This window comes from Oncorhynchus clarkii, chromosome 11 (assembly GCF_045791955.1).
Source record: "Oncorhynchus clarkii lewisi isolate Uvic-CL-2024 chromosome 11, UVic_Ocla_1.0, whole genome shotgun sequence".
Classification (NCBI taxonomy): Eukaryota; Metazoa; Chordata; class Actinopteri; order Salmoniformes; family Salmonidae; genus Oncorhynchus; species Oncorhynchus clarkii.
The window spans coordinates 7,355,956-7,379,136 of NC_092157.1; the positions used below are offsets into that span (position 1 = coordinate 7,355,956).

The 23,181-nt window shown below is 49.2% G+C and overlaps 1 protein-coding gene across 1 annotated transcript in view; it reads left to right on the forward strand.

The window, feature by feature from the left end:
• Positions 1-23,181, forward strand: part of LOC139420143 (serine/threonine-protein kinase 17A-like) — a 46,997-nt gene that overhangs the window by 14,298 nt on the left and 9,518 nt on the right. The window contains exons 2-3 of the mRNA XM_071169922.1: positions 4,391-4,603; positions 17,333-17,477. Of these exons, the coding sequence (XP_071026023.1) occupies positions 4,391-4,603; positions 17,333-17,477 (358 nt within the window). The remainder of the gene's footprint in view (positions 1-4,390; positions 4,604-17,332; positions 17,478-23,181) is intronic.

Below are 23,181 nucleotides of genomic sequence, written 5' to 3' on the forward strand. Positions count from 1 at the left end.
TGTTAGTCACATGTCTGTGGAACTTGTTCAGTTTCTGTCTCAGTTGTTGAATCTTGTCATGTTCATACAAATATTTACACATGTTAAATTTGCTGAAAACACACGCAGTTGACAGTGAGATGATGTTTCTTTTTTTGCTGAGTTTATATGCTTAATTTAGAGTTATTTATGTAACTTTAGTTGTGATACAAACATTGGGCTATATGTGGTGATATTAATAAATGTTAAGGCTACATGATGCGACTCTAGTGATGATTTGATGATGCATAAATTGCTCTGTTTTATTTTTTTGTCGTGCAGGCTGTGCACACTTCATCAGTCTCTCATTCAAAATCTGACAAGTACTTGATAATGCTTCGAATTTCCCGGCAGATTCCCTTCGTGTGCCCCCTATAACAGTCCATGTCTTTTGCAGCCAGTGGCTGAAGATAATAATTAGAATTCCCTGCTCCCGGATGCGTGCTCCAAAGCACCTCTTACTCAAATGGCTCTCTGATATCTCAATTCTTATTAGCCCATGCCCGTCACAAGATCGGGGCTTTCGCACAGGCTACAAGTGAAGACAGACACATCAGGGATGCAACTGTGCACGTCCTTATTGAGTTCCGAGGTGCATATCGAAGATATAAGTACTGTCCACATTTACTTAACAGAAAAAGCACTCGCCTATGTCAATCTACTATCCCCCAAAGTACAAAAGTTGACATTCTGTGCAATAAATAAATATTTCAAACATAGTCTGGGACAGTTGTGGGATGCCATAGATCCCATATTAAAACATAGTCTGGGACAGTTGTGGGATGCCATAGATCCCATATTAAAACATAGTCTGGGACAGTTGTGGGATGCCATAGATCCCATATTAAAACATAGTCTGGGACAGTTGTGGGATGCGATAGATCCCAAATTAAGGTACATTTGGTAGCTGGTTGAGAGAATGCCAAGTGTGCAAAGCTGTCATCAAGGCAAATGGTGGCTACTTTGAAGAATCTCAAATATATAAAATATATTTTGATTTGTGTAACACTTTTTTTTGGTTACTACATGAAGCCATGTGTTATTTCATAGTTTGTCTGTCTTCACTCTTATTCTACAGTGTTGAAAATAGTTTAAAAAAAATAAATAATAATACCTTGAATGAGTAGGGTGTGTCAACTTTTGACTAGTAAATATTATATATTTAACAAGACTAAAAACCCCATGACCTTATTACATCACGAACTTGGCTGTTTTGTTGTAGTTGTTTTTCACAGAAATATACTGTTTTTTCCCCCCTTGATGTAGGTTCTCTAGAGTCCCAAACCAACTCCATTTCATCCGTTTCCACTCCACTCAGGCATGACTGCACTGGGTGTTTTCTCTTCGCTAGTCAGATCTATCCCTCTTGGCTTCCCAGTCGCTGTCACGCCATCGCAGTATTTGACATGATGCAGGCTAGTGACACTGCTCTCAGGAGAAAGCACAGTACTGTACACAGTATTTTACATGATGCAGGCTAGTGACACTGCTCTCAGGAGAAAGCACAGTACTGTACACAGTATTTTACATGATGCAGGCTAGTGACACTGCTCTCAGGAGAAAGCACCGTATTGTACATGTATTTTACGCAGTATTGTACACAGTATTTTACATAATTCAGGCTGGTGGCACTCCTCTCAGGAGAAAGCACTGTATTGTACATGTATTTTACACAGTATTGTACACAGTATTTTACACAGTATTGTACATGTATTTTACATAATGCAGGCTGGTGACACTCCTCTCAGGAGAAAGCACAGTATTGTACATGTATTTTACACAGTATTGTAGACAGTATTGTACATGATGCAGGCTAGCGTCACTCCTCTCAGGAGAAAGCACAGTATTGTACATGTATTTTACACAGTATTGTAGACAGTATTTTACACGATGCAGGCTGGTGGCACTGCTCTCAGGAGAGGAAAGGGAGGACGCCCCTATCCATCCATCCATCTATCCATATCAACATACAGTAAAGACAGCCTGAAACATATGACTGCTGTTCAATGAGAGCAGTAACTCAACCTTCAAGACCATTGTGTTTCACTGTGTTTCACTGTGTTTGTGGTCAATCCCATTTCAATTCCAGTCAATTCTGGAAGTGGAGTGAAATTCAAATTTCTCTTCAATGCTTTTCAATGAGGAAAATTTAGAAATTGGAATTGGACTTTGGTTTACTTTCTAAATTGACCCCAATCCTGCTGTTTTCTTTCCTTGAAAGGAGGACAGTCTTACACCATTTAACTTCATCTGCGTGTGCAATGAGGGGTCAAGCAGTTCGGATACATTAAGGAGCATGTGACATGTGTTTGAGGTTCCGAGTTTCACGCTCTAAGCCTTGTATGAGGGGAGCGAAGGTCAGGGAAGGATTTTTAGGTGAGTGTTTACTCAAAGTCCACCCGTGGCAACTTGGCCCACTTCCAGAGGTCAGTCACGCTCCGACTTCTCTCGACGGCCACTCTGTTTTGACGTGATCTGTAAAAATCCTGGTGTGTGTTTGTGGGCACTCATGGCTATAGCTCACAAAACACTGTGTGTTAATCAGCCTCCCGAAGTCATCCCAGCCTCCCGAAGTCATCCCGTCATCCCAGCCTCCTGAAGTCATCATTCGTTAGACCTGTTTACCAGAGATTTGGCTGGCTCTGGACTTTTCCACTGCAAACCTCTCAGTTCAAATAACCTTTCCTGGTCCTGGCAAATACACTCCCCTTAGTTAAGTCAATACCATTGTACTTCAATTGTATATAAATGTGAGGTTTTGTTGCGTTGCCCTGGAAACAATACAACACAACATTTGTATCACTGTCTACAGTCTACACTGTTTCTACCTAGCAGCAATGCTTCATTTAAATTGTCTCTACTACACATTTAGAATCTAAAGTTGTATTGTCATATCTATCCTCTTACAGAACGTAACGAAGCCATTGCTCCAGTGTTTTAGTGCGTTGACTGTAAACAAATCAAATACATTTTAGGTGTAGACCTTACAGTGAAATGCTTACAAGCCCTTAACCATTAATGCTGAAAAATAAGTCTTAAGTAAAACGAACATTAATAAAAAAACTAAAACTAAAAGTAACAAATATTTAAACAGTAGCAGTAAAATAACAAGCGAGGCTATATACAGGGTCAAGAGTCAATGTGGAGGGGCACCGGTTAGTCGAGGTAATTGAGGTAAGATGTACATGTAGTTAGAGTTAGACTGACTATGCATCAATCCTAAACAGAGAGTAGCAGCAGTGTAGAAGAGTGGTCTGGGTAGCCTTTTGATTAGCTGTTCAGGAATCTTATGGCTTGAGGGTTAGAAGCTGTTAAGAAGCTTCTTGGACCTTGACTTGCTACTCTGCTACCGCTTGCCGTGCGATAGCAGAGAGAACAGTCTATGACTGGGGTGGCTGGAGTCTGACAGTTGACAGCAGCCAAGAGGGGGGGCTGATGTGGGCGTGTCATCTTGATGTGGGCGTGTCATCTTGATGTGGGCGTGCCATCTTGGTGTGGACGTGTCATCTTCATGCACTCCTTTCTCTCAGAGAGGACCCTCTATTCCCTATGGGTCCTGGTCAAAAGTAGTGCACTACATAGGGAATGGGGCACCATTTGGGACACAACACACTCGCTGTGTGTTCTTCACACCAGACCAGGCCCCTGCACCTGCATCCTCCCAGTCCACATTCAAAGTGGGTCAGAGCCACAAAGCAGACGGTTGTAACGGTGAGAAAGGGGCCAGCTCGGGTTCTGGGGTCGGGGGGGTGACTTCATCCTTTAGAAATGCCAAGGAGACAAAGGGATGTTCAGCTCCCAACGATAACAAGTGTGCCGGTTTCAGAATCACTAGAACACCCCTCTCTTTCTCTCTCTCATCCACGCCATCAGACACACACACACACACACACACACAGCTCAAGTCTCTTCTCTCACTGAGATGAAAGGGTTTGACGGGGGGGGGGGGGGTGTAAATACGCTGCTTGTACGTTGGTCCCTTTGATTTGTGACAGCATTCATCTCTAATGAGATGCACTGGGATCACTTCATTTAGTTTCACAAGACTTGAAATGAAAACGTTTGTTGTGGCTTTGTGTCGTTCTTGTGAGTTGGTAGAAAGACAAGTATCGGCCTATTGGGTCAGCGAAACTAGGTCGTATAGTCAACTTGGCATTAACAAATGAAAGACTGCCTTCGGTTACCGTAGTCACAGTTACCATGGTTACAGTTATCACAGTTAAAAAAGGCTTTATAATAACTTTGACGGTGAATGAATAAACCTACTCTACTGTAAATAGCATGAGGCTTTTCCAGGCTACCGTATTCTCTGAACCAGAATACAATCTCTCAGTGAAACATTACTGTTAACGCAACATCCTCTTCTCCTCAGGGGGAAGTTTGCCGTGGTGAGGAAGTGTGTGGAGAAGTGCACGGGGCAGGAGTACGCCGCCAAGTTCATGAGGAAGAGGAGGAAGGGCCAGGACTGCAGGCTGGAGATCATCCACGAGGTGGCCGTTCTGGAGCTCGCCACGGCCAGCCAGCGGGTGGTCAACCTGCACCAGGTCTACGAGATGGCCTCCGAGATGGTGCTCGTCCTCCAGTTGTGAGTATAACACTATGCCAATATGTCGTGGGAACAATGCCACGTCCTCAGCGTTACGGTGCAGAGATGATGCAGACACGTGAAGAGGTCTGCCCCTCTTTCAGACATGGACAGCATCTGGTTATGTACGTACTGTACATTCACACAGCCTTGAGTGTCTCAATATGACTCCATCTCCTTCATCTACACTGATCTGAAGAAGCAGGATAGGGGATGGGAACTCATACCAAGTGTTATTCAGGTCATGGAAAAGGAAGCTCAACTCTACGTATCACTTTTGACCCACAGAATGTATGAGACAGGCTTGCGGGCACAGCAGACTGATCTCCTAGCACAGCAGACTGATCTCCCAGCACAGCAGACTGATATCCCAGCACAGCAGACTGATCTCCTAGCACAGCAGACTGATCTCCTAGCACAGCAGACTGATCTCCTAGCACGGCAGACTGATCTCCCAGCACGGCAGACTGATCTCCCAGCACGGCAGACTGATCTCCCAGCACGGCAGACTGATCTCCCAGCACGGCAGACTGATCTCCCAGCACGGCAGACTGATCTCCCAGCACAGCAGACTGATCTCCCAGCACAGCAGACTGATCTCCCAGCACAGCAGACTGATCTCCCAGCACAGCAGACTGATCTCCCAGCACAGCAGACTGATCTCCTAGCACAGCAGACTGATCTCCCAGCACAGCAGACTGATCTCCCAGCACAGCAGACTGATCTCCCAGCACAGCAGACTGATCTCCCAGCACAGCAGACTGATCTCCCAGCACAGCAGACTGATCTCCTAGCACAGCAGACTGATCTCCCAGCACAGCAGACTGATCTCCCAGCACAGCAGACTGATCTCCCAGCACAGCAGACTGATCTCCCAGCACAGCAGACTGATCTCCCAGCACAGCAGACTGATCTCCCAGCACAGCAGACTGATCTCCCAGCACAGCAGACTGATCTCCCAGCACAGCAGACTGATCTCCCAGCACAGCAGACTGATCTCCCAGCACAGCAGACTGATCTCCTAGCTTCCTGCCTCCTCACCTGGCTGGTGAATAATAAAAAGCTCATGACCCAGATGGTTCATTGAAAGGCAGCAGGTCCACGGCAAGTCATTAAATATTGAGACTGCAGTGAAACCCTGTCCTCCATGACTATCCCTCTGTCCTGTACACAGAGAGAGAGAGGACTGAGAGAAGGAGAATGACAGTACAGGATAGGGGGGTTACTGTACATAGGCAAGGATAAATAATTGCAGGACTAGGATAAACACAAATAAAACATTAACGATTGTGTCAGTGACTTATGTGAGGTAGAGACATAGAACTAGAATTAAACCGGGGGGGGAGGCCTCCCTGGATAGAGAGAGGGAGTGAGGGAGAGGCCTCCCTGGATAGAGGGAGTGAGGGAGAGGCCTCCCTGGATAGAGGGAGGGAGGGAGGGAGAGGCCTCCCTGGATAGAGGGAGGGAGGGAGGGAGAGGCCTCCCTGGATAGAGAGAGGGAGTGAGGGAGAGGCCTCCCTGGATAGAGGGAGTGAGGGAGAGGCCTCCCTGGATAGAGGGAGGGAGGGACAGAGGCCTGCCTGGATAGAGGGAGGGAGGGAGAGAAAGGCCTCCCTGGATAGAGGGAGGGACAGAGGCCTGCCTGGATAGAGGGAGGGAGGGAGAGAAAGGCCTCCCTGGATAGAGGGAGGGAGGGAGAGAAAGGCCTCCCTGGATAGAGGGAGGGAGGGAGGGACAGAGGCCTCCCTGGATAGAGGGAGGGAGGGAGGGAAAGAGGCCTCCCTGGACAGAGGGAGGGAGGGAAAGAGGCCTCCCTGGATAGAGGGAGGGAGGGACAGAGGCCTCCCTGGATAGAGGGAGGGAGGGAGAGAGAGTGAGGCCTCCTTGGATAGAGAGAGGGATGGAGAGAGAGGCCTCCCTAGATAGAGGGAGGGAGGGAGGGAGGGACAGACAGAGGCCTCCCTGGATAGAGGGAGGGAGGGAGAGAGAGTGAGGCCTCCTTGGATAGAGGGAGGGAGAGGGAGGCCTCCCTGGATAGAGAGAGGGAGGGACAGAGAGGCCTCCCTGGATATAGGGAGGGGAGGGACAGAGAGGCCTCCCTGGATATAGGGAGGGGAGGGACAGAGAGGCCTCCCTGGATAGAGGGAGGGGAGGGACAGAGAGGCCTCCCTGGATAGAGGGAGGGGAGGGACAGAGAGACCTCCCTGGATAGAGGGAGGGAGGGACAGAGTGGCCTCCCTGGATAGAGAGAGGGAGGGACAGAGTGGCCTCCCTGGATAGAGAGAGGGAGACCTCCCTGGATAGAGCGAGGGAGGGAAAGCGGGAGAGACAGAGCGAGTAAAAAATCGTAGGCCATAGAGAGCAGTAATCCAGTCCCAAAGACCAGGGCAATACTCCCCATGCCTCAGTGAGCACTGGCTATTTCAACAACGTGCCATCCCCCCTCCTCTCTTCCTCTCTGCTCATCTCTGCTCCACTGGATGGGGCACGCAGACACACAGACACAGACACACACAGGCATTGTGTTGGGGACTGGGTTTCTTCTGTGTCACATGCTGACATTGAACTTTGGGTTTGTTAGGGTGAGAGATTTGTCAGGGATCCATCACACTGATTGGCTGATTGGTTTCCCAGACAGGATCCATACTGGTCACCAGGCTCTTTGGGTTCAAACTCACTGTAGAAGAAAAACTATTAGCCCTCTGCACCTAACCAATAATAACATCTGAGTCATCAAGTCAAACTACTTGGCTTTTTTATATTACAATATTGGAATATTAAAATATGAACACACTTTAATTAAGAGCTTATCATTCTAAACAGTCCTTTCAATATATGAAAAACATGTTTATGAGTGGTAGAGAGATACCAGTGTTGTTGACCAATGAGACCTGACCTGGTTCTCATGTGACCCTTGTGTGTGTGTGAAAGACTTTCCTGTGGTGTGGAGAGATAGAGGGAGAGGTCACAGCATCTAGCCCGACAGAACTTCCCTCTCTTCTCCCTGCCTGCCTGCCCGTGGAAACTACCCCTCCACTGCTGTTTCTACATGTGCATACACTCTTGAGTGTGTCCCTCCTTCCCTTGAGTCTATTCCCTTCTCCCACAGGGCAGTTTGAATGACTGCAGCAGCTCTCGCTCTTTCTCTTTCTCTCTCTTATATATATATATATACCATGGGAATGCCCTAACTCTGCCCTAAAGAATGCCCTAACTCTGCCCTAAAGAATGCCCTAACTCTGCCCTAAAGGATGCCCTAACTCTGCCCTAACGAATGCCCTAACTCTGCCCTAAAGAATACCCTAACTCTGCCCTAAAGCATGCCCTAACCCTGCCCTAGAGTATGCCCTAAAGGATGCCCTAACTCTGCCCTAAAGGATGCCCTAACTCTGCCCTAAAGAATACCCTAACTCTGCCCTAAAGCATGCCCTAACTCTGCCCTAGAGTATGCTCTAAAGTATGCCCTAAAGGATGCCCTAACTCTGCCCTAAAGGATGCCCTAAAGAATGCCCTAACTCTGCCCTAAAGGATGCCCCAACTGTGCCCTAAAGGATGCCCTAACTCTGCCCTAAAGGATGCCCTAAAGGATGCCCTAACTCTGCCCTAAATAATGCCCTAACTCTGCCCTAAAGATGCCCCAACTCTGCCCTAAAGGATGCCCTAACTCTGCCCTAAAGAATGCCCTAACTCTGCCCTAAAGATGCCCCAACTCTGCCCTAAAGAATTCCCTAAAGGATGCCCTAACTCTGCCCTAACTCTGCCCTAAAGAATGCCCTAACTCTGCCCTAAAGGATGCCCTAACTCTGCCCTAAATGATGCCCTAACTCTGCCCTAAATGATGCCCTAACTCTGCCCTAAAGGATGCCCTAAAGAATGCCCTAACTCTGCCCTAAAGGATGCCCCAACTGTGCCCTAAAGGATGCCCTAAAGGATGCCCTAACTCTGCCCTAAAGAATGCCCTAACTCTGCCCTAACTCTGCCCTAAAGATGCCCCAACTCTGCCCTAAAGAATTCCCTAAAGAATGCCCTAACTCTGCCTTAAAGAATGCCCTAACTCTGCCCTAAAGAGCACATCATAGAATCGATGGGTTTTAATGGCCACAGAGACGATGCATCTTCCTTTCTCCACCACACCAAGCCCCTCCTTCAATACAACAACTAGTGTTGGCAAACCAAATGCCTAGCCGGAGCCCTGAGCTAGAGACAATCATTGACTTTATCATTTTTTTGGGACAGTATCATCCCGTTAAAATAGCCCGGTATACAGTATATACAGTATTACACCTAAGCCTAATATATAGTACATCTCACACACAATGTGAAATGGCTTCTTGATTTCCCAACAAAGGTCCCAAACTCCCTGTACAGTGTAGTAGCCTACTGCGTTGCATGGTATCTGTGGCTGGCTTGGCGTCCCCAATGAATCAGACTAAAAAGGCTTTAAGGGAACCCCTGTGGTGTCCAAGCCTGCCCTGAACTAGCCTAGAGGGTAGGAGAGGGGTTAGCGTTAGCCGGGAGATAATTGGTTGGCCTGCTAGATTAGCATCCTAAACTAATGCCAAGGACACCACACTGCATGACCTCTGCATGACCTCTGCTAACAGTCACTCCAGTCCATATGGATCCCCTCTGTGACTTGACCGCTCACCTGAACAAGACTAGAACATTCCGTGTGTGGGGGATGCTACTCCCTCAATGGGCCGCTACTGGAATGACCCCTCTTTAGGACATTAGATTACTCTAGTTAACATTTGTTAATATTTCTCCATGTTCTTTTTCTTTTACCTTTTATTTAACTAGACAAGTCCGTTAAGAACAAATTCTTATTTTCACTGACGGCCTAGGAGACTCATAATTCAGCCTTACAGTGTTGTCACCATACCAGAATGTTGACTTCAATCCTGATACCAAGGTTCAATATTACGATAGTCGATACTCGATACCAAAATTATACCATGGTAAAATAAAAGGTGTATTAGGGGGGGGGGGGGGGGGGGGATTAGCGAGCCAGGGGAAGTGGGGAGGGAAGTCGAATGGGGGGGGGGGGATTAGCGAGCCAGGGTCCAAAGTTCGCTTTTCCAAGCAGGATGGCGAGGGCAGGGGCTGGATGAGGGAGTGTGGCCTCATTGGGCTCTCCTCTCTGGGCCCCAGCTGGGAGTTCATTATCTCCGTAGTGCTCCACGGTGGCACGCGAGGTTCCGGGCCGTGGCTTCCAGCCCAGAGAAAGAGAGGGAGGATATGAACAATGAGGGAGGGAGGGTTAATCTCATCTCCGGACTGGAGCAAGGGGGATAGCCCCTCCCCAGTGAAGCTACACTGAGCTCTTTCTCTCCATTGATAAAGTGGCTAGTTTTTGTGTTGCTAGTTCGAGTGGCGAAACAAAACAGGTTACCAGAAATAGACCAGACGGATCCTGTGTTCAGTTTGGCTGAAATGGGTTAGTGATAAACGCTGGATCGATCTTTCCCGGCAGTGCATCATTGATTTAATGAATCCATGGCACAGGGAAACAGCCTCTCAGGGTTCTTGGCAAGGGGCCAATACAAATATACAGTAGTGCACGAGAGCACATAGCCTTTGACATAAAGTTTTCCAGGCCTCGTCTAACAGTTGACTGTCACCTCGTCACCTACTGACTCTCACCTGTCACCTCCTGACTCTCACCTGGTCACTTACTGACTCTCACCTGGTCACTTACTGACTGTCACCAGGTCACCTACTGACTGTCACCAGGTCACCTACTGACTGTCACCAGGTCACCTACTGACTGTCACCTACTGACTGTCACCTACTGACTGTCACCTACTGACTGTCACCTACTGACTGTCACCTACTGACTGTCACCTGGTCACCTACTGACTGTCACCTAGTCACTTATTGACTGTCACCAGGTCACTTATTGATTGTCACCTGGTCACCTATTGACTGTCACCTCGTCACCTACTGACTGTCACCTAGTCACCTACTGACTGTCACCTAGTCACCTACTGACTGTCACCAGGTCACTTATTGATTGTCACCTGGTCATCCTACTGATGGTCCCCAGGTCACCTACTGACTGTCTCCAGGTCACCTACTGACTCTCACCTGGTCACATACTGACTGTCACCAGGTCACCCACTGACTGTCACCAGGTCACCCACTGACTGTCACCAGGTCACCCACTGGCTGTCACCTGGTCACCTACTGACTGTCACCAGGTCACCTGCTGACTGTCACCCACTGACTGTCACCAGGTCACCTACTGACTGCCACCTAGTCACCTACTGACTGTCACCTACTGACTGCCACCTAGTCACCTACTGACTGTCACCAGTTCACCCACTGACTGTCACCTACTGACTGCCACCTAGTCACCTACTGAATGTCACCTACTGACTGTCACCTAGTCACCTACTGACTGCCACCTAGTCACCTACTGACTGCCACCTAGTCACCTACTGACTCTCACCTGGTCACCCACTGACTGTCACCTGGTCACCTACTGACTGTCACCTACTGACTGTCACCTGGTCACCTACTGACTCTCACCTGGTCACCTACTGACTCTCACCTGGTCACCTACTGACTCTCACCTGGTCACTTACTGACTGTCACCATTTCACCTACTGACTGTCACCATGTCACCTACTGACTGTCACCAGGTCACCTACTGACTGTCACCTACTGACTGTCACCTACTGACTGTCACCTACTGACTGTCACCTGGTCAACTACTGACTGTCACCAGGTCACCTACTGACTGTCACCAGGTCACCTACTGACTGTCACCTACTGACTGTCACCTACTGACTGTCACCTGGTCACCTACTGACTCTCACCTGGTCACCTACTGACTGTCACCAGGTCACCTGCTGACTGTCACCCACTGACTGTCACCAGGTCACCTACTGACTGCCACCTAGTCACCTACTGACTGTCACCTACTGACTGCCACCTAGTCACCTACTGACTGTCACCAGGTCACCCACTGACTGTCACCAGGTCACCTACTGACTGTCACCTACTGACTGCCACCTAGTCACCTACTGAATGTCACCTACTGACTGTCACCTAGTCACCTACTGACTGCCACCTAGTCACCTACTGACTGCCACCTAGTCACCTACTGACTGTCACCTACTGACTGTCACCTACTGACTGTCACCTACTGACTGTCACCTGGTCACCTACTGACTGTCACCTAGTCACTTATTGACTGTCACCAGGTCACTTATTGATTGTCACCTGGTCACCTATTGACTGTCACCTCGTCACCTACTGACTGTCACCTAGTCACCTACTGACTGTCACCTAGTCACCTACTGACTGTCACCAGGTCACTTATTGATTGTCACCTGGTCATCCTACTGATGGTCCCCAGGTCACCTACTGACTGTCTCCAGGTCACCTACTGACTCTCACCTGGTCACATACTGACTGTCACCAGGTCACCCACTGACTGTCACCAGGTCACCCACTGACTGTCACCAGGTCACCCACTGGCTGTCACCTGGTCACCTACTGACTGTCACCAGGTCACCTGCTGACTGTCACCCACTGACTGTCACCAGGTCACCTACTGACTGCCACCTAGTCACCTACTGACTGTCACCTACTGACTGCCACCTAGTCACCTACTGACTGTCACCAGTTCACCCACTGACTGTCACCTACTGACTGCCACCTAGTCACCTACTGAATGTCACCTACTGACTGTCACCTAGTCACCTACTGACTGCCACCTAGTCACCTACTGACTGCCACCTAGTCACCTACTGACTCTCACCTGGTCACCCACTGACTGTCACCTGGTCACCTACTGACTGTCACCTACTGACTGTCACCTGGTCACCTACTGACTCTCACCTGGTCACCTACTGACTCTCACCTGGTCACCTACTGACTCTCACCTGGTCACTTACTGACTGTCACCATTTCACCTACTGACTGTCACCATGTCACCTACTGACTGTCACCAGGTCACCTACTGACTGTCACCAGGTCACCTACTGACTGTCACCAGGTCACCTACTGACTGTCACCTACTGACTGTCACCTACTGACTGTCACCTGGTCACCTACTGACTCTCACCTGGTCACCTACTGACTGCCACCTAGTCACCTACTGACTGTCACCAGGTCACCCACTGACTCTCACCTGGTCACCTACTGACTCTCACCTGGTCACTTACTGACTGTCACCATTTCACCTACTGACTGTCACCATGTCACCTACTGACTGTCACCAGGTCACCTACTGACTGTCACCTACTGACTGTCACCTACTGACTGTCACCTACTGACTGTCACCTACTGACTGTCACCTGGTCAACTACTGACTGTCACCAGGTCACCTACTGACTGTCACCAGGTCACCTACTGACTGTCACCTACTGACTGTCACCTACTGACTGTCACCTGGTCACCTACTGACTCTCACCTGGTCACCTACTGACTGTCACCAGGTCACCCACTGACTGTCACCAGGTCACCCACTGGCTGTCACCTGGTCACCTGCTGACTGTCACCAGGTCACCTGCTGACTGTCACCCACTGACTGTCACCAGGTCACCTACTGACTGCCACCTAGTCACCTACTGACTGTCACCTACTGACTGCCACCTAGTCACCTACTGACTGTCACCAGGTCACCCACTGACTCTCACCTGGTCACCTACTGACTCTCACCTGGTCACTTACTGACTGTCACCATTTCACCTACTGACTGTCACCATGTCACCTACTGACTGTCACCAGGTCACCTACTGACTGTCACCTACTGACTGTCACCTACTGACTGTCACCTACTGACTGTCACCTGGTCAACTACTGACTGTCACCAGGTCACCTACTGACTGTCACCAGGTCACCTACTGACTGTCACCTACTGACTGTCACCTACTGACTGTCACCTGGTCACCTACTGACTCTCACCTGGTCACCTACTGACTGTCACCAGGTCACCCACTGACTGTCACCAGGTCACCCACTGGCTGTCACCTGGTCACCTGCTGACTGTCACCAGGTCACCTGCTGACTGTCACCCACTGACTGTCACCAGGTCACCTACTGACTGCCACCTAGTCACCTACTGACTGTCACCTACTGACTGCCACCTAGTCACCTACTGACTGTCACCAGGTCACCCACTGACTGTCACCAGGTCACCTACTGACTGTCACCTACTGACTGCCACCTAGTCACCTACTGAATGTCACCTACTGACTGTCACCTAGTCACCTACTGACTGCCACCTAGTCACCTACTGACTGCCACCTAGTCACCTACTGACTCTCACCTGGTCACCTACTGACTCTCACCTGGTCACCCACTGACTGTCACCTGGTCACCTACTGACTGTCACCTACTGACTGTCACCAGGTCACCTACTGACTCTCACCTGGTCACTTACTGACTGTCACCAGGTCACCTACTGACTGTCACCAGGTCACCTACTAACTGTAACCAGGTCACCTACTGACTGTCACCAGGTCACCTACTGACTGTCACCTACTGACTGTCACCTACTGACTGTCACCTGGTCACCTACTGACTGTCACCTGGTCACCTACTGACTGTCACCTGGTCACCTACTGACTGTCACCAGGTCACCTACTGACTGTGACCAGGTCACCTACTGACTTTCACCCAGTCACCTACTGACTGTCACCTGGTCATCTTACTGACGGTCACCAGGTCATCTTACTGACTCTCACCTGGTCAGCCACTGACTGTCACCACGTCACCCACTGACTGTCGCCACGTCACCTACTGACTGTCACCTGGTCACCTACTGACTGTCACCTTGTCACCTACTGACTGTCACCAGGTCACCTATTGACTGTGACCAGGTCACCTACTGACTGTGACCAGGTCACCTACTGACTGTGACCAGGTCACCTACTGACTGTCACCAGGTCACCTACTGACTGTCACCAGGTCACCTACTGACTTTCACCTGGTCACCTACTGACTGTCACCTACTGACTGTCACCTGGTCAACTACTGACTGTCACCAGGTCACCTACTGACTGTCACCAGGTCACCTACTGACTGTCACCTACTGACTGTCACCTGGTCACCTACTGACTGTCACCAGGTCACCTATTGACTGTGACCAGGTCACCTACTGACTGTCACCAGGTCACCTACTGACTTTCACCCAGTCACCTACTGACAGTTCACCTGGTCATCTTACTGACGGTGACCAGGTCATCTTACTGACTCTCACCTGGTCAGCCACTGACTGTCACCACGTCACCCACTGACTGTCGCCACGTCACCTACTGACTGTCACCTGGTCACCTACTGACTGTCACCTTGTCACCTACTGACTGTCACCTGGTCACCTACTGACTGTCACCTGGTCACCTACTGACTATCACCTACTGACTGTCACCTGGTCACCTGGTCACCTACTGACTGTCACCTGGTCACCAGGTCACCTACTGACTGTCACCAGGTCACCCACTGACTGTCGCCCGTTCACCCACTGACTGTCGCTCGGTCATAAAAGATAGGACAGATAAAAGTGGATCCCTGATACACTGTTAGACAAGGCAGAGCATCCTGTTCTCTGGACCCAGTTATTGAGTCCAACCTGCTGCACTGAGAGCTATTTCTAAATTGTAGAAATTCCAAGAAAATGTTTTTGCTCATGTGATGTTTGTGTGTGTGACATCTTGGCATTAACAGTTCATGAGTGTGGCGCGTGTACGTGCCCTCAGATTAGATGGGCGTTGAACACTCGGCCCTACAGTACCACACCACAGTAGTATACCGACTGGCCAGACGTGCTCTCATCATCCCAAACAGCAATGACCTAGTTATGAATCTGCCAGATTTCTATTCCCGCTTGACCCTGGTGGACTCAGTGGTTAGAGGCCCAACTGGAAGCACTAGGCTATAATTACTGGCCCTGATAACAGAGGAACCATTTTGAGCCCTCAGTGTCTGTGGATAATACAGAGAGACGGCGAAATCTGAGAAACTGTCCCCAAAAGCTCCGGCCACCGGGACGCGTTTTGGTTCTGTGTCGTATTGTCTAATTACTTTTTTCTGCCAGTTGGACTTGTCTGCTGTCCCACATTATACTGGTCTTCAGTTTAAACAGAATCAGCTCTGTTGTTTTGGTACCAAGTGGCTAACAGCATTCAGATGTGTGTATTTTTTAAGCTTTAAAGTAGCTGGAGCAGTTTCTTTGCCCAAATGGTGGGTCAGGATTTTCAGGTCTCTCCAGAGATGTTCGATCGGGTTCAAGTCCGGGCTCTGGCTGGGCCACTCAAGGACATTCAGAGACTTGTCCCGAAGCCACTCCTGCATTGTCTTGGCTGTGTGCTTAGGGTCATTGTCCTGTTGGAAGGTGAACCTTCGCCCCAGTATGATGTCCTGAGCGCTCTGGAGCAGGTTTTTTTATCACGGATCTCTCTGTACTTTGCTCCATTCAACTTTGCCTCGATCCTGACTAGACTCCCAGTTCCTTCTGCTGAAAAACATCCCCCCAACTTGATGCTGCCACCATGCTTCACTGTAGGGATGGTGCCATGTTTCCTCCAGACTTGATGCTTGGCATTCAGGCCAAAGAGTTCAATCTTGGTTTCATCAGACCAGAGAATCTTGTTTCTCATGGTCTGAGAGTCTTTAGGTGCATTTTGGCAAACTCTTGGTGGTTCCTAACTTCTCCCATTTAAGAAGGATGGAGGAAACTGTGTTCTTGGGGACCTTAAATGCTGCAGACATTTTTTGTACCCTTCTCCAGATCTGTGCCTCGACACAATCCTGTCTCGGAGCTCTACGGACAATTCCTTCGACCTCATGGCTTGGTTTTTGCTCTGACATGCACTGTCAACTGTGGGACCTTATATAGACAGGTGTGTGCCTTTCCAAATCATGTCCAATCAGTTGAATTTACCACAGTTGGACTCCAATAAAGATGTAGAAACATCTCAAGGATGATCAATGGAAACAGGATGCACCTGAATTTAATTTAGAGTCTCATAGCAAAGGGTCTGAATACTTATGTAAATAAGGTATTTTTGTTTCTATTTAATTATTCATTTTTTTATCTAAAAACCTGTTTTTGCCTTGTCATTATGGGGTATTGTGTGTAGACTGATGAGGAAAACATTTATTCAATCCATTATAGAATAAAGCTGTAAAGTAATAAAAAGTGAAGGGGTCTGAATACTTTCTGAATGCACTATATATCATACATCATTGTATACCTAAAGCTACAGTCCAGACCTAGTTTAACAGTAATGCTTCCGTTCCTCTCCTTGCCCCATCCTGGGCTCCAACCAGGGAACCTCTGAACACATCAGCAACGGCCTCCCACCAAGCATCGTTACCTATCGCTCCGGAGCAAGGGAAACCAGGTCTCGGAGCGAGTGACGTCACCGATTGAAACGCTACTAGCGCACACCGGTTACGCTAGCTTTAAGGCAGCATTAACCCTAACCACCAGTCAGGAGAAACAAAGTCATCAATCAGGTTATCCAAGACTCCCACACAACACAGCAACCCACTGGTCAAGGTCCAGACACTATAGACAGAGACAGAGCAGTGAAATGCAAAATGAAAGGTTTGACTGTTTGTACATGTAAGATGTGTGTTTTGAGCTTGAGGTCTATGTGACTTCAATGCAGAGATGTGTTTTGTACTTGAGGTTTTCCAATGCACACCAGCAAGACAGCAAGCCTGACAAATCAGACAAGATGAGCTCTTTAACCAGTCTGTATGTGTCCACAGTGCGGCCGGAGGGGAGATCTTTAACCAGTGTGTAGCGGAGAGGGACGAGGCCTTCAAAGAGGAGGACGTTAAGAGGCTGTTGAGACAGATCCTAGAGGGAGTCTCCTTCCTCCACAGGAACAACGTGGTGCACCTGGACATCAAGGTCAGTCCCTGACCCCTGCTAGACGCTTGACCTTATTTTATTAGGATCCCCATTAGCTGTTACTCCTGTTACCCCCATTAGCTGTTACAAAGGCAGCAGCTGCTCTTCCTGTGGTCCAACCTTTCATCAACGTTCACCACGTTGCGATTAAAACATTCAGAGGAAGGCTGAATGGGGGGGGGGGGGGGTCGATTTCTTTGTCAGCAGCAGAAAGCAGAAAAAGCCAGTTATCTGAACATATATACTGTACATTCTATCTAGTTTTAGATGTTCAAGAGGTCCACATTTGAGTAATTAGTCAGATAAACTCATGGATACCATTGTGTTGTCTCTGCGTGCAGTTTGAAAGGAGTTGAAGGTAGTTTATGGAGCCATTGCTAAGTAGGCCAAAATATCTCTTTAAAGATGGAAGCAAGCTTTTATACCGTGGTTTAGATCCTCTACCAAACATGCATGTAGTTAGTCCCCATTAGACCTCCTCTCTAATGCTGCTGTCCAGTTAATCCACACTAGACCTCCTCTCTAATGCTGCTGTCCAGTTAGTCCCCACTAGACCTCCTCTCTAATTCTGCTGTCCAGTTAGTCCCCACTAGACCTCCTCTCTAATGCTGCTGTCCAGTTAGTCCCCACTAGACCTCCTCTCTAATGCTGCTGTCCAGTTAGTCCCCACTATACTTCCTCTCTAATGCTGCTGTCCAGTTAGTCCCCACTAGACCTCCTCTCTAATGCTGCTGTCCAGTTAGTCCCCACTAGACCTCCTCTCTAATGCTGCTGTCCAGTTAGTCCCCACTAGACCTCCTCTCTAATGCTGCTGTCCAGTTAGTCCCCACTAGACCTCCTCTCTAATGCTGCTGTCCAGTTAGTCCCCACTAGACCTCCTCTCTAATGCTGCTGTCCAGTTAGTCCCCATTAGACCTCCTCTCTAATGCTGCTGTCCAGCTGATCCCCACTATACCTCCTCTCTAATGCTGCTGTCCAGTTTGTCCCCACTAGACCTCCTCTCTAATGCTGCTGTAGTTAGTCCCCACTAGACCTCCTCTCTAATGCTGCTGTCCAGTTAATCCACACTAGACCTCCTCTGTAATGCTGCTGTCCAGTTAGTCCCCACTAGACCTCCTCTCTAATTCTGCTGTCCAGTTAGTCCCCACTAGACCTCCTCTCTAATGCTGCTGTCCAGTTAGTCCCCACTAGACCTCCTCTCTAATGCTGCTGTCCAGTTAGTCCCCACTAGACCTCCTCTCTAATGCTGCTGTCCAGTTAGTCCCCACTAGACCTCCTCTCTAATGCTGCTGTCCAGTTAGTCCCCACTAGACCTCCTCTCTAATGCTGCTGTCCAGTTAGTCCCCACTAGACCTCCTCTCTAATGCTGCTGTCCAGTTAGTCCCCACTAGACCTCCTCTCTAATGCTGCTGTCCAGTTAGTCCCCATTAGACCTCCTCTCTAATGCTACTGTCCAGCTGATCCCCACTATACCTCCTCTCTAATGCTGCTGTCCAGTTAGTCCCCACTAGACCTCCTCTCTAATGCTGCTGTCCAGTTAGTCCCCACTAGACCTCCTCTCTAATGCTGCTGTCCAGTTAGTCCCCACTAGACCTCCTCTCTAATGCTGCTGTCCAGTTAGTCCCCATTAGACCTCCTCTCTAATGCTGCTGTCCAGCTGATCCCCACTATACCTCCTCTCTAATGCTGCTGTCCAGCTGATCCCCACTATACCTCCTCTCTAATGCTGCTGTCCAGTTTGTCCCCACTAGACCTCCTCTCTAATGCTGCTGTAGTTAGTCCCCACTAGACCTCCTCTCTAATGCTGCTGTCCAGTTAATCCACACTAGACCTCCTCTGTAATGCTGCTGTCCAGTTAGTCCCCACTAGACCTCCTCTCTAATGCTGCTGTAGTTAGTCCCCACTAGACCTCCTCTCTAATGCTGCTGTAGTTAGTCCCCACCAGACCTCCTCTCTAATGCTGCTGTACAGTTAGTCCCCACTAGACCTCCTCTCTAATGCTGCTGTAGTTTGTCCCCACTAGACCTCCTCTCTAATGCTGCTGTACAGTTAGTCCCCACTAGACCTCCTCTCTAATGCTGCTGTACAGTTAGTCCCCACTAGACCTCCTCTCTAATGCTGCTGTAGTTAGTCCCCACTAGAACTCCTCTCTAATGCTGCTGTCCAGTTAGTCCCCACTAGACCTCCTCTCTAATGCTGCTGTAGTTAGTCCTACTAGACCTCCTCTCTAATGCTGCTGTAGTTAGTCCCCACTAGACCTCCTCTCTAATGCTGCTGTCCAGTTAGTCCCACTAGACGTCATCTCTAATGCTGCTGTAGTTAGTCCCCACTTGACCTCCTCTCTAATGCTGCTGTAGTTAGTCCCCACTAGACCTCTCTAATGCTGCTGTAGTTAGTCCCCACTTGACCTCCTCTCTAATGCTGCTGTAGTCAGTCCCCACTAGAACTCCTCTCTAATGCTGCTGTAGTTAGTCCCCACTAGAACTCCCCTCTAATGCTGCTGTCCATTTAGTCCCCACTAGACCTCCTCTCTAATGATGCTGTCCATTTTGTCCCCACTAGACCTCCTCTCTAATGCTGCTGTACAGTTAGTTCCCACTAGACCTCCTCTCTAATGCTGCTGTCCAGTTAGTCCCCATTAGGCCTACTCTCTAATGCTGCTGTCCAGTTAGTCCCCACTAGACCTCCTCTCTAATGCTGCTGTAGTTAGTCCTACTAGACCTCCTCTCTAATGCTGCTGTAGTTAGTCCCCACTAGACCTCCTCTCTAATGCTGCTGTCCAGTTAGTCCCACTAGACGTCATCTCTAATGCTGCTGTAGTTAGTCCCCACTTGACCTCCTCTCTAATGCTGCTGTAGTTAGTCCCCACTAGACCTCTCTAATGCTGCTGTAGTTAGTCCCCACTAGACCACCTCTCTAATGCTGCTGTCCAGTTTGTCCCACTAGACCTCCTCTCTAATGCTGATGTCCAGTTAGTCCCACTAGACCTCCTGTCTAATGCTGCTGTCCAGTTAGTCCCAACTAGACCTCCTCTCTAATGCTGCTGTAGTTAGTCCCCACTTGACCTCCTCTCTAATGCTGCTGTAGTTAGTCCCCACTAGACCTCCTCTCTAATGCTGCTGTCCAGTTAGTACTCACTAGACCTCCTCTCTAATGCTGCTGTCCAGTTAGTCCCCACTAGACCTCCTCTCTAATGCTGCTGTCCAGTTAGTCCCCACTAGACCTCCTCTCTAATGCTGCTGTCCAGTTAGTCCCACTATACCTCCTCTCTAATGCTGCTGTCCAGTTAGTCCCCACTAGACCTCCTCTCTAATGCTGCTGCCCAGTTAGTTCCACTAGACCTCCTCTCTAATGCTGCTGTCCAGTTAGTCCCCACTAGACCTCCTCTCTAATGCTGCTGTCCAGTTAGTCCCCACTAGACCTACTCTCTAATGTTGCTGTACAGTTAGTCCCCACTAGACCTCCTCTCTAATGCTGCTGTCCAGTTAGTCCCATTAGACCTACTCTCTAATGCTGCTGTCCAGTTAGTCCCCCCTAGACCTACTCTCTAATGCTGCTGTACAGTTAGTCCCACTAGACCTCCTCTCTAATGCTGCTGTCCAGTTAGTCCCCACTAGACCTACTCTCTAATGCTGCTGTCCAGTTAGTCCCCACTAGACCTCCTCTCTAATGCTACTGTCCAGTTAGTCCCCACAGGACCTCCTCTCTAATGCTGCTGTCCAGTTAATCCCCACTAGACCTACTCTCTAATGCTGCTGTCCAGTTAGTCCCCACTAGACCTCCTCTCTAATGCTGCTGTCCAGTTAGTCCCCACTAGACCTCCTCTCTAATGCTGCTGTCCATTTAGTCCCCACTAGACCTCCTCTCTAATGCTGATGTACAGTTAATCCCCACTAGACCTATCTAATGCTGCTGTACAGTTAATCCCCACTATACCTACTCTCTAATGCTGCTGTCCAGTTAGTCCCACTAGACCTCCTCTCTAATGCTGCTGTCCAGTTAGTCCCCACTAAACCTCCTCTCTAATGCTGCTGTCCAGTTAGTCCCCACTAAACCTCCTCTCTAATGCTGCTGTCCAGTTAGTCCCCACTAAACCTCCTCTCTAATGCTGCTGTCCAGTTAGTCCCCACTAGACCTCCTCTCTAATGCTGCTGTCCAGTTAGTCCCCACTAAACCTCCTCTCTAATGCTGCTGTCCAGTTAGTCCCCGCTAGACATCCTCTCTAATGCTGCTGTCCAGTTAGTCCCCGCTAGACATACTCTCTAATGCTGCTGTCCAGTTAGTCCCCACTAGACCTCTCTAATGCTGCTGTAGTTAGTCCCCACTAGACCTCCTCTCTAATGCTGCTGTCCAGTTAGTCCCCACTGTACCTCTCTAATGCTGCTGAACAGTTAGTCCCCGCTAGACCTACTCTCTAATGCTGCTGTCCAGTTAGTCCCACTAGACATCCTCTCTAATGCTGCTGTACAGTTAGTCCCCACTAGACCTACTCTCTAATGCTGCCTTCCAGTTAGTCCCCACTAGACCTCCTCTCTAATGCTGCTGTCCAGTTAGTCCCCACTAGACCTCCTCTCTAATGCTGCTGTCCAGTTCCCACTAGACCCCCTCTCTAATGCTGCTGTAGTTAGTCCCCACTAGACCTCCTCTCTAATGCTGCTGTCCAGTTAGTCCCCACTAGACCTCCTCTCTAATGCTGCTGTCCAGTTAGTCCCCGCTAGACCTATTCTCTAATGCTGCTGTCCAGTTAGTCCCACTAGACCTCCTCTCTAATGCTGCTGTCCAGTTAGTCCCCACTTGACCTCCTCTCTAATGCTGCTGTCCAGTTAGTCCCCACTTGACCTCCTCTCTAATGCTGCTGTCCAGTTAGTCCCCACTATACCTACTCTCTAATGCTGCTGTCCAGTTAGTCCCACCTAGACCTCCTCTCTAATGCTGCTGTCCAGTTAGTCCCACTAGACCTACTCTCTAATGCTGCTGTCCAGTTAGTCCCCACTAGCCATCCTCTCTAATGCTGCTGTCCAGTTAGTCCCCGCTAGACCTATTCTCTAATGCTGCTGTCCAGTTAGTCCCACTAGACCTCCTCTCTAATGCTGCTGTCCAGTTAGTCCCCACTTGACCTCCTCTCTAATGCTGCTGTCCAGTTAGTCCCCACTAGACCTACTCTCTAATGCTGCTGTCCAGTTAGTCCCACCCAGACCTCCTCTCTAATGCTGCTGTCCAGTTAGTCCCCACTAGCCATCCTCTCTAATGCTGCTGTCCGGTTAGTCCCACTAGACCACCTCTAATGCTGCTGTAGTTAGTCCCCACTTGACCTCCTCTAATGCTGCTGTAGTTGGTCCCCACTAGACCTCCTCTCTAATGCTGCTGTCCAGTTAGTCCCCACTAGACCTCCTCTCTAATGCTGCTGTCCATTTAGTCCCCACTAGACCTCCTCTCTAATGATGCTGTCCATTTTGTCCCCACTAGACCTCCTCTCTAATGCTGCTGTACAGTTAGTTCCCACTAGACCTCCTCTCTAATGCTGCTGTCCAGTTAGTCCCCATTAGGCCTACTCTCTAATGCTGCTGTCCAGTTAGTCCCCACTAGACCTCCTCTCTAATGCTGCTGTAGTTAGTCCCCACTAGACCTCCTCTCTAATGCTGCTGTCCAGTTAGTCCCCACTAGACCTCCTCTCTAATGCTGCTGTCCAGTTAGTCCCCACTAG